Source organism: Tympanuchus pallidicinctus, unplaced genomic scaffold (assembly GCF_026119805.1).
Source record: "Tympanuchus pallidicinctus isolate F22 unplaced genomic scaffold, pur_lepc_1.0 scaffold1, whole genome shotgun sequence".
Taxonomy (NCBI): Eukaryota; Metazoa; Chordata; class Aves; order Galliformes; family Phasianidae; genus Tympanuchus; species Tympanuchus pallidicinctus.
In genome coordinates, this window is record NW_026294618.1 from 19,726,044 (window position 1) to 19,738,683 (window position 12,640).

General features: G+C 37.9%; 2 protein-coding genes across 21 annotated transcripts in view; both read left to right on the forward strand.

The window, feature by feature from the left end:
* Positions 1 to 12,640, forward strand: part of FBXO25 (F-box protein 25) — a 653,677-nt gene that overhangs the window by 551,681 nt on the left and 89,356 nt on the right. The window lies entirely within an intron of this gene.
* The window catches only part of DLGAP2 (DLG associated protein 2), a 451,834-nt gene that overhangs the window by 342,425 nt on the left and 96,769 nt on the right, over positions 1 to 12,640 (forward strand). For 13 of the 20 annotated variants that reach the window (XM_052697261.1, XM_052697288.1, XM_052697298.1 and 10 more), the window contains one exon: positions 4,504 to 4,569. The exons of the other annotated variants lie outside the window; for them this stretch is intronic. In XM_052697261.1, the coding sequence (XP_052553221.1) occupies positions 4,504 to 4,569 (66 nt within the window). The remainder of the gene's footprint in view (positions 1 to 4,503; positions 4,570 to 12,640) is intronic. 20 annotated transcript variants of the gene reach the window in all.

The window sequence follows — 12,640 nt, forward strand, 5'->3', positions numbered from 1 at the left end:
GCAGTTAATTGACTATAAGTTTTGCTGATATGATCCTTTCAAAGTAAGTGAGCAGCTAACTCATCGAGACTTGTGCCTCTTCTGGGAATGGAAGGGTTATGGAATAAGAATATTTTGGAGATGAAAGCAGCATGCTGGTGTATTGAGGGCAGAATGAATGCGTAAGAAATGAGAGCCAACATAGAGACATGTCTTGGTGCAATACTTGGGAGGTGAAGAAAAGTAATTTAAACTAATACATGAGGCTTAGAGAGCAGACTGAAAGGTTAAAACTGAGATGATAAAATTTGATGGATAAGGCTGAAGGAAAGAAATGATAGTAGATGGCTTCTATGCAATGCCTGTCAAAATACTTAGAACATAGGAAAATGAAAGGGAATGGGATAGAAGAGACAATACTTTTGTTAGCTCACAGAGAAATTTCACTTTCTTGACCCAAAACTCCAAGTAATATCCTACTGACTTACAGTCATGTACCAAGCACAGCTCAGGCACAATGAAAAATTGACCCCAAGAGATCAACTGCATCTCCTTTACCCACATCTAACATGAATGTAATTCTATGGTCTTCAGCAGTTTTATTTTGGACTTGCATTGTACTTCAACCTATTCTCTAGATGCACACACAAAAAACCAACCACACAAACAAACAAAAAAACCAAACAGAAGAACCTGAGTCTACCTCTGTGCTTGATAACTCATCAGAAACACACTGCCCTTCGATGGCACTCAGTCATCCCCACCACACTCCCTTGTTCCTTCAGTCTATGACAACAGGCACTTCCCCAGGCCATGTCTCTTCAGCAGGGTGAGGAAAAACTGGAGCCAAGGCACATTCCTAACAGAGAGACAGCCTGTTCTGAGGACAAAAGCTGATCTCAGGCACTGACCCATTTCATTTCTCACTGTAGTTGTAGCAGCCTCAGGGTTGAATAAGCAGTCTGGATCTGTCAGGCTTCCAGCTCTGCCCTGTCGCCTGGTATTTTGAAGCTTAAGTCGAGAGCTGCAGCTGTGAAAGCTTCCTATCACAGTCTCAAGTGTTGTCTGCAGTGTTGCGCTGGAATGCAAGACAAATCCATCAGGGTTTTCGGAAAGAAAAGGCGATATTAGATGTAAATGACAGTTTGTGCTCTCTTCTTTATGCAGATCACAGCATCATTTGACTATACATTCAGCTTTCACAGAAGCAAATGTCTCTGCATTTTTAAAGCCTATCATTTTTTGTCACTCTTGTGAGCTCTATTCAGAGTGAAAACATTTCCTACTATTTTTTCAGTTTCAGTTTCAGAGACAGTTTTTTGATGCAGATGGTGTACGTGTAGAAGGGATTTTAGCTAGTAATTGTGTTCCTGGTCTGGGCTGTGTGCTCTTTACATCGTCTGAAACTGTAAATTGTAAATCATTCTAATTTTGTAATCTCATCATTCTTTGCAATATATTGCCAGTCAAAATCCTCCATAATATGACTAACATTTTCTTATATGTCCAGTGGTGTAAAACTTTCCATCAGTAGAGCCACCATGAGCAATAGGCAAGCTGAAATAGTACCGATCTATGACAAAGAAAGGGTGAATGAAATAAAATGAATGCATACATTTTATGACATGTGAATTTTAGCAGGAGAATTTTGTGATAACCTGCCTCAATCCACTGCCATGAGATGTGAAGGTTTTTGTGGTGCTCATGAGTAAAAGTTACTCTTTTCATTTCCATGGTCTATAATAAAAATTGTATTTCCTAGGAAAAACAGTAAGCTGAACAAAGACCATGTATGTCTGTTTTTGAAGGGATAATATGACTTTGAAGTACAGTTCAGCTCACACAAAGATTGTCTTTGTAATAGTGAAAGAGCCACTGAGGCTTTAATTTATGCTTCATAAGAGCAGAGTACAGAAATTAAATCTCTTCAAGGGCTGAAGATACTGGCAGTAGCCTTTTGAGAAGATAGTCTGAACATCAAATTAGTCATAAAGTATAAAGAAATAAGAAGTCTTTAGTTTAGAACTTACTTCCAGTTTAGGAAGTAAACTAATCACTGAGAACTACTCAAATCCATCATGCAGATTCATAAATCTTAGTATTTCACAAGGGAATTCTAAGTTCCTTTGAGACATTCAAGACTGACCTTCTTCAAAAAAGAATACAACTTTTTTGCTGGATGGAAATTCTAACATTTTTATGTTCTCTACAGGTTTTATTAGAGAACAAGCTCACTGACATTAACAAATGTGCTCATAGAGGATAGCTATGAAAAGAGACAAATTAGGATTATAATTCCACTGGATAATTGAGGTAGAAAGAGAATAACTTAAATGTCCAAATTTACATAGAAATGTTATTGCTAAGACATAATCTGAGTTATAGAAATAGTTGCATGGCCTTTCTCTTTCATTTTGTAAAGGAAATTTCCTCTCTCTTTTTTTTTTTTTTTTCCTCAAACACATGAAACCCATAAATGCCTATTCTAGTTTATCCTATCCCTAAAATTTTAGTCTAGACTTCTTAGAATCATAGAATGACCTAAGTAGGAGGGGAACTTAAAATCATCTAGTTCCAGCCTCCTGCCATGGGCAGGAGTGCCACCCACCAGCTCAAGTTGCCCAGGGCCCTATCCAACCTTGTCTTGAGCACCTCCAGGGATGGGGCACCCATAATTTCTCTGCACAACCTGTTCCACTGCCTCACCACCCTCTGTCTAAATAATTTCTCCATGACATCTAACCTCGACCTATCCCTAGATGCCCATTTAAAATGTTGGTCTGCTTACTGTAGGCTTGAAACGTATTTCTGAGGATAATGCTGACATCTTACATGGGAGAAATAATATTTTGCATTTTATTTTCTTCAGAACATTCTATAAATGTTTCTGAATGCATGTGTGTGATGTATGTTGGGAATGAATCCAAAACTATTCTTTTTCAAGAAATACAAAACTACTGTTTCAATGTGAAGCTTCTTTATTGTGAAGCTATAAGTGAAATCTAGTTATTTACATGAATTTAAAGAATCCTTCAGAATATTTTTAGTTTTAACTTTCATTTGCTTTGTTACCCCTGTGCAGCCAAATTAGAGGATATGCACATGAGTTATACAGTATAGCCAGATCACGTGAACAAAGTCTCCATGGAAACTGCCTAATTTGTGCTTTTATTTAATTAGCATTGTCCATTACCTCTCCAAATGAAGTTTAATTTGAATTCATATGCCAGTCATTTTAAAATTAGGTATGACTTTTTATCCATCACTTAGCAAGATCTTTAGTAAGCTGCATTTAGCCAAGTGAGTTTATTTAACAAATGAGTCTTTATAAACAAGATGTTTGACATTTCAGCTTTTCTAACTTTCTTAACATTGTCAGGATTGTTTTCATTGCAATATCTATATATCCCATTGGTGTCTATTGTATATTCTTAACCTCAGGAACTGTCTAAACTAGGAACAATATTTTGAGTATCTGTATGAATGTATTCAATCATTTTCCTTGCTGTGACATAATCGGTAAGAAATCTCAGTACAAATAAAAGTGCACAACCAAGAAATATGCAAAATGCATTTAGAAATAAAACGAACAAAATGCTGTGTGTTATAAAGTGAACCACAAAAACTAATGTGTCTGATATGAGAACTGAGGTATGTTTTAGAAAAGTTAGAGTTGCTTCTAACTTGCTAGGTTGTTTGCCAGAAAGTTAGGAATCATCATCCTCAGTCGTGCACAACCAAAACAAGATCTGCAATACCTGATTTTGCCTTTCTCTGAAGAATTGCTGTTGAACACATAGCAATGGACTATGAAGTGCTCCATTCTTTCACTCTTTCGAAGTGTCTGTACTTGTAACACAGGCAGTTACAGTACAGTGGAAGGCTGCTTGTATTCAAACGGCTTTCATCTAACTGAGATTCCAGAAAATATGAATAGTAGGGCAGAAGCATTAAAATCAAAGCTCCAAATTTCAGAAGTGAACTGGTGGTGAATTAAAGATAGAAAAAACGGCCTGAGAATCGTGAGTGCCATTACTGTCATCAGAGCTGGGAGGTACTAGTGCTACAGCTGGAGGACTGGCAGTCATCCTTCCTGAAAGAAACATATGTTTAAAAGACCAAACAAAAAACAAAAAACCAACACCAAAAACCACCAACAAAAGCAAACAAAAATGAAAAACAAAACAAAACACAGAAAGGCAAAAGAATTCAGTGACTATGCAAAGTTTAAAAGAGCAATGTAAGAGATGTTTAAAAGGTACTTATAAATATTATGACCCTGGTGATGTGAAAAAAGTCTGGCAATCATCTTTTCTTTTTTTTTTTTCCTTGAAGTTTAAAAGCCACTAGAACTAATGGCAATTAAAAAAAAAAAAAAAGTAAATACTGCAGGTAACAGCACATGAACAGAGATACTGCATGGTAAGAGGTATCACTGGGATGTGAAAACCAGCAGAGAGTGTATGTCTGGGTGTGCAGAAATATCAGCACTGTTAAATAGCTACTTTGTTTCTGTCTTTTCAGAAGACGAGGGTGGCGATCTGCTCAAGTCGAGCTTCAGTTTTCCAGGGACGCCAGAGGAGGAGATAGGTACAGCTGTCATCTCTCAGATAACTTGCTCTGCTTGTGCACCCCGAGGCTGGGTGCAGCCATGGGGGGCGGCAGGAGGCTGCTCTGCGGCACAGCCACCCCCTGCCACAAAGCCCACAGCGAGCACGGCACCACACGTGTTCATGAGAGTGGCCTCAAACCTCTCAGCCCAGCCCTTCCAGGGATTTCTCACCTGCTACATCAGGTTAGAGAATCTAAAGCAGAAAAACGTCAGATCTGGGTAGCATCTGGCAGCCGACAATTCAAAAGAAAGCGTTCAAGGAAATTATCAGCTTCCCTTCTTCTGTCGTTTTCTTTTTCTCTCTACCCTCCAGACAACATAATAATTACAGAGAGAGTTTTTAACGTCACCTCTTGAATTTAAAAAATAATAGCAGCAAAAAGAAATTTGAAAACCTATAGAGCTCATGAATGAAATCGTGATGCATCCCAAAGCTATTGGTAAAACATCCCACTGCCTTCAGTGTGTCCATAAATACTTCATATGTTGTGAAAAACTGAGTTTTTGTTCCCAGAATTGCATTCAGATTGTTGCTGTTTTGTGTGAAATCCACCAAAATTTTGCTTTATGTGCAATTATTTTATACGGTTATTTTTGGAATGGAAATATGGAAAGTGTTTTTTGTGTGTTTGGCAGTTAAAGCTCCCTTTATTCAAAATGAGCCCACATTTCAGAACACAGTGGTTTTTCTCTTGTTATGCATTTGTTTGTATTAATACATTACAACAGTTTATTTTATGTATTTTGATATTTTTGTATTTGAAAGCAGTGGTATAAGCCTTAATGCTGCATGTTAATAGGAAGATAAGTCGTAGCTGCTATGTTAAGGGGAAAAAAATTGTTTGAACAAAGAGCAGGAAGTCAGGCAGGGAAAACCATTATGTTTAAATAAACCTTAGAACAGGATTTTCTGAAAAACTATGTTGCCATGACTCAGTTACATTCAAGTCAGGGTTTTCTGTAAACTTTAAGTGTGAAGATATTCCTATTGGTCTTGCTTGTCCACTTAATATTGAAAACTAAGAGAGAAATTTTTTTTGAATTATGCTCCAAAGATTGGACTGAAGTATATGTTAAGAAAGACACTGGGATCCTTTAATTTAGTTCCTCAGTTTCTGCTCAAATTATAATTGTGTAAGAGGGAAGATGCAATTAAATGTGAGGTTCCATAGGAGCCTATAAATAGGTGAATCCTATTGATAAATCATGGAAAGAAGGACATCTCTTGGTGTTAATGGATATTTATTTATTTTTGCCCTGCTCCCCCATTTCACAGCACACAGGAAGGAGTTCAGGTCAGAGTTCACTGCATGTAATAGCTAGAAAGTAAGTTCAGATGTAGGTGTCTAAACTAGACATCTGGATTTTCTTTAGAGTCAATGAGGAGTGATAGACTTTTCTAGGATGTAGGAAATTTGACATATTTTAGAAATTTAACTTAGGATGTGATGAATTATGCCCCAGAAGTATGTCAAAACTGTTCTCCTTCCCATTTGGTTGAGAAAGAACTGAATAATTTTTAAAGTCAGAGCAAATGAAATATAAGTCAATAATATTAAATGTTAGGTGTCTACATGATTAAGGAGCTTCATATGAAATAGATTATCAATGAGTAACACAAAGAGGTATGCTAAACTGATCAATCATCTAGCATCTTGTAGCAGAAATGCTAAATCATGGCCTGATCCACCTGATGGGAAGGCAGGGCCAACACAGGGGAGCTCAGGTGCATGCAGTGTGCCTGAGTGAGGGGTGGAGCTGGGATCCAACCCTTCCCAGACCTCATTTGAGGGGTGATGTAGATGCAAGGGGCTCTCTTGTTAGAGCTCTCTGTCTACCTGAGGCCTTTCAAGAGTAAACAGTTATTTTCCTTCATTCCTCTGTCTGTAACTGCTGCATTTGGGCTTGTTCTCATCTGTTGCAGCTGAAGACTTCGCCAACCCACTGTTACTGCAGTACTTTCCATATCATTATAGCATTACATGTCCTGGTTATCAAGAAGGTGGGTGTGAATCAATACAGACAAGGAAAAGGAAAGAAAAAAAGCAACAATGAAATCTTAACTGTTCTACAAAAAGAAGCTAAACTGCTGTAGAAAGCTTCAGCTTTTTCTGGCTGGAGGACAGAAAAATAATACTAAAATCAAGTAGAGATCTATCCTTGCTCCTCAGTTTTGAGCCCCTTTTGGAGCCCTCTGTAAGTACCAAAATTTCCAAGATAATGAATGGAAATTGGTGTATGCCTATAGCATTTCTAGAAGGAAATCCTTCTCTCCTCACTCAATTGTGAAACTTTAGATGTCCAAAAAAAAAAAAAATAGATGGTAGGAATTGTGAGGACTTTCACAAATGCTTTGGAAGCAAAGTTCTGTATAATAAACTAGCCGTGGTGTTGATGAACACTTTTGCAGACAGCTGGGACGTAGTTGTCTGTCTGTCTCTTTCTTGGTGCTGTTGCCTCATCATTTGAATTCAAGCCCATTATGTGAACATAAATTAGAACTCAAGATATGAGCTAGTAGAGAAATCTGAGTGTGAGTGGTTACTCTAGTCACTGAGCTATGGATCTGGTCCCTTTCTCTTTATCCCAGTGGCTAATTTCTTTGTATCAACATCCTCTATCTGAAGGGACTGCTTGAGGCACCCATTCCTCAAAAAAAAACAACATAAAAAGGGCTTTCCTTGAGAAGTACAGTAATTGTCATAGGTCAAGGCAGGTGACAATATTAGTTACGGTAGCCCTAGCTGTAAGTTCATTATTTTAGGTTCTCATACCTGCTCACTGTCTCAAGGTGCTTCAAGTTACTATCTCACTGGTATTGAAAGATCTCTGGCTTTAGGCCCTTATTTGTAAAATGGATTTAATGTTTCCTACTGAGGTTTCTGGGCTTTGGTGGGAATTAATTCGTGTTTGCATAGTATTTCACCAGAGAAAAAGTGCTGAATAATCACTAAATAATATTAATACAATGATCCCCTGCCTTTATTGGGAAAAAGTATCAAGGGATGGGGCTGATCTCAACTGTTACATTATTGATTCTGTAAAAGAGCTCATTAGTTAATGCAGGCAGAAGTGTGATGGATTCTTTTAAAAGAGCTTGCCCAAGCATTCATAGTTCTTTTCTCAAGAAACATTTCGGAGCTTTCCCATTACCATTTCTTTAACAGAGATCAGGGTAAGCATTTGCGTGGCTACAAGTTTACACACGCACCAAAAATTCTGAGAGAAGCAATCTGATAAAGGTAGTGGTTCATAATAAAAGGAACAGAAGATTTGACATGCATGGTCTCAAGCTGCTTACTCTGAGTCAGTGAGCATACAAACTGGATTTCTTCCAGTTCCAAGCTTTATTCCATCCAGTAGTTACACGATCTGAACAACAGTATGTAAAGAACTACTCTTCTGTGCAAACTCAAAACATTCACAATCGTTCCTTTCAGGCATGTGCAGAGTAAAGCAACAATTCACTTTGGGTGTGTCAAAAACATATAGCACAAATTTATCAAGAAGCACATGGAAAATGAGACATGTTTAAATGGCATTCAGATAAAAGGGGAAAAAAAGCACTTGAATGTAGAAGATAGGATGAATTTTTCTTCAAATAAAGATTTTAATAGATGCATGCAGCGAAGAGGGAGAAGAGATTATTGAAAAAATGTTTTGACTCCTTTTATGGGCAAGAAAGGCATTTATTTTACCATAGTTAAACACCTAGCAGCTCCCATTGTTTTACACAGAAAATTTGCATTCAATTTTTTTTTTGTTTCATTAAATTTCTGTTTTGTCTTCACGAAGAGATAGGATATCAAGTTGGTGTTAAGAAAATGGTTAAAACTTGTATCAATGGCTTGCAATTACTAATAATGCTCTTAATCTACCCCAAATGCAAAGTAAAATGCAAGGGAGTTTAAAGGCAGGTTAGAAGACTATTTTTGTTTCACAGTATTTGCAGTCATACTTTTGATTAATTTGTGTGGTTCAAGTGCAAGACAGTAACTCATAGTTATTCAATTACTTTTGATTGCATGATCATGTCTTTATGACTTTATATGTTGAACGGAAAAAAAAAGATATAACCATTTATGAAGCAAACATGCAAAAAAGAAAAGCTTGATTTTCCAGTATGTCTGTCTTTCCACCTAAATATCCAGCCTTCCTCAGTGCAGTCAGTATCTTTGTGTTTAAGTCTTTGTTGTACTTCTAAATAATTCCGTTTCAGATCCTTACTTTTCCTGCACCTAGAAGTTGTAGTGCAGTGCAGAAATTCGTAGATGTGATAAAATTTGTCAGAAAACAAATTTTGAACTTTAAATACCTTATAGTTATGTTTGAAAGCTGGTTTCTGTGAATCACTTTTACTCGTAGAACAGAATCATATCCTATTTCCCGAGCATCATATAAAATCTTAATATTCTGCATTTTAACTGTAAGTTGTTGGCAACAAAAGCTCGCAAACAACCTACAGACCAGAAGCTGTCTGTAAAAACTAAACACCTCATAATGTTGTGTAACTGCAAAAATCCCATTAGGCCCAAGGTCGATTCACAAACACAAAAAGATCTTGTAAGGATGTAAGATTAATCAAATGGGTTATTTGCTATGAATTATTCATCCATTTCTACTACTGAATACAAAGGGGTTGCACATTTGTTATTTTGTCAAAAAGGACAATATTTTTTGTCTAAATGAGTCATGTATTCAGACAGGGCTGGCCAGATGAGGAGGCTGTAAAGTTCAGTAGCTGAGGAAATATATTTTTCCATACAGAAACTCATGCCATTGTTAGACTACATCTGAAATACTAATTCCAGTATCTGCTCTGGAACGAGTGAAAGATCTTTCCAAGGAAAAGAGAGAGGACATGGAAAGAAGGTGAAACAGCTATAGTTATGTTTCACATTTTGGCTGTGGGATGTTAGAAAAAAGTTCCTCCTTTGCTCTTCTGCATGCCCTGGTGACTTCTGTAACATCTGGATGCATAGCTGATCCTTAGCATGTACTTACATATGGGCAGTGGAATGGCTTCAATGGAGATGAGAGACTGACTCATTTCAATGCCTTGCCATGCTTGCCTTCTCCACTACGGATCTTCATTGTATTGTCTCCTTTTAAAAGGATCAAACATACAGCCTTTGGTATATATTCCCCAATGGGCAGCTTCAATTATGTGAAAGTCACCATGCTCTGCCTCCATGCTCATTACAGGCTGCTCAGACTCTGGAGGACAATTCAGACTGGCAAAGCTGCAGTGGTGTAGGTACTTCCAGCATGGATGTTCATGGCCATGGCAGTCTCACTGCGCCAGCCACCAATTCAGTCTGTCTTCATTCATAATGGGCTGTGACTGTTAGCAGGATCATCACTCCCAGGTGTTGCTAATGCAGTACAGACTTTCAATAGTGAGTTCAGTTTTCACTTCTTACCACAGCTTTCTTCTGCAATTCCATTTCATCTTTGCATATTTCTACAAAGTCGTTTTTCTCTTTGTAAGAGCATGATAAGATGCCCTGTGTCAGATTTGTCAGGGATGTGTGGTTCTTACCCCACTACCTGGTCCCAGGAGTAGGGTTCACCTTTTGACGCAACATCTGGGTGCTAATGGTTGCAAGAAAAGACCATGAATGTTTTCATTGCTTTTCACAGACCCCAGGTAGAGCTCAGCCAGATAGAAAAAGAGGCAGCACCCTTGTTTGAAAAATTCCCAGTCTGTAGGTTATGGAAAGAGGGAGATTGTCTGCCTGTTACTATGGAAACATGTTTAAAAGGGAACATATCACTAGGCTGCTGTTTCTTCCTGCACCCCATAGGAAAATCAGGATGAGACCTCCTCCATCTCAGTGGGTGAAGCGGAGCAGAAAAGTTCACAATACAATGGCAAAACAGCAAGAGGCATTACTGAGGAGGTGCAGCAAAGAAGATAACGATGAACTCCTAAAAGTAAAAGAAATAATTGTTTTGGGTCAGGCCAAGGATGGTTTTTAGTGAATCAAAAGGCTGCAAAGAAGTGATGCTGAAACAAGCGACAAAATCAAATCATTTTCTTCAGTTCTGATAATTTAAAGATTTTACTGAATGCTTTAAAAGAAAAATTAAAAGGTATTTTGAAGTAGAAAGGCATTTTAAATTGAACAGTCGTATGTTCTCTGGCAATAATCGATGCCTCTGAGAATTAATGCTTAAGTTACTTCTTTCTCAAAAGCAAACTCAACAAAGTAAGTCTTTAATACATACCTATTTTTATGGAGTTACACATAATTCTGCATGGGTATAGAAACATAAGTACAATTTGCTTAGTATTACAGAGACTAGTAAACGATCTCTATCGTGAATAGTCAGAAACAAAGTGCAAACTAAGAGGAATTTTGGAAACAATAAGAAAAAAAAATCAAGGAAGAAGCTCATAAATACCAACATTCTTTCTGATGTTTTTAATCTGATAATCAGTGAAAAATGTCTTACTAGAAAAGAAACGTCAGAGATTTGATAGTTCAGTTCAGCTGAATAGATAGCTCAGCTGGTTTGGATCCTTGGGATTAAATCCTGGTTCCACCAACATCCATGGCAGGATTCCAGCAGAGCCAGTTTCACCCTTCCGTTCCATTCTCTTCCCAAATGGGGACCCTTCTGGGCTTCTAGTACAATTATTCCATCAATTCCAGCATGAGTTGGAACTTCTGTGATACACAGTCTCAATTAGAGGGGATCCTGTTCAAGTGACAAGATTCATAGGTAAATTAAACAAGAACTTTTCCTAGCAAATGTTTAGGATTAATTCCAGCCCTTGTGGAGTTAATGGTAGATCTATCATTGCTGTCAATGGGACAAGGATTTCTCAGTTTTGTGTGTAGATTCTTCTATAAATCTTTGAGCTCTACTACCCAATTACTTTAGTTCTCTTTAATTGCTGAGGTAGAGGGAAACAATTGTTAGAGTATGATGAAGAAAATAGCTGCACTTTTGGTGATAGCAAGGGAATCTGATTGTCTCCTGTATTTGACCTGATAGCTACAAGCAGCAACGCTCTCTCCTTTGGGAGAAGACTCTATAAAGCCAGGTAGAAGAAGGATCAAAAGAAGTTTAGTAGCGTTAGGCTGGCTTTTCTGGTCTGTATTTGGAATCATTATTACCAATTTTCTTAGAGTCGATTTTAAAATAATACTCATATAATGAAACCAGATTGACTACATACTGCTGCATTTTTCCAGACTACAGGATAATGCACACATATTGGTTGGTTTAGGTCAATTAAGTTCTGATATTTTATATTTTAGTCAACAGTTTCACTAATCAGAATCTGTGAGAAAATGTCAGTAATCATTTTGTGAACTTAATTCTGCCACAGTGCTATTGTGTGGATAGCAGTGATGTACTTTGAACCTGAAAAGCCCTGTGCAGAGCTGTTTGTTACATACATATTAGTGCTATGACATCATACACTTCAAAGCAATGGAAATTAATTTTGCATTACCCCAAGGGCTCCTTGCTTCCCCCCACTTTAACCCCTGGAGCTTCTTGCAATTCCTGCAGTGTCTCTCTGGGATTTCTGTCCTGTCCCTTGTTGTGTCCTGGGAGAAATACTGTGCCTCATTTACACCATACAAGCCAAGGTGCTCTTCCTTCCTGTAAGGTATGGGGATGGTGTCATTCTATGCTTTCTTGCTTTCCACATTTCTCCTTTTTCACAGATGTTTTCTGTGCAGAAGTCTGTTTTAACCCTGCTTCAGCATGTCTCTGGTCACAGCCTTCTCCAGTGATCGGTACTTTTTCTCCATATCTAATACTAGACCAGGCTGCCCAGGGGCCCATCCAACCTGGCCTGGAGTATTCTATATCTCAATTCTTTCACCTCCATCCTCAATTCTTCCACCTCCATCATATCAAAGACCCCTTTTTCACTCATGGCAGCATTACTGTACACACCTTCCCTATACACCCTTATTTATCTCAGAAATAAATCTTGTGATGTTAAATTGCCAATCTACTAATCTCTGTTTGAAAGATGGATGGAGCTGAAGTACGAGAATTGTTCTTCTGAAAGATATAATTGGG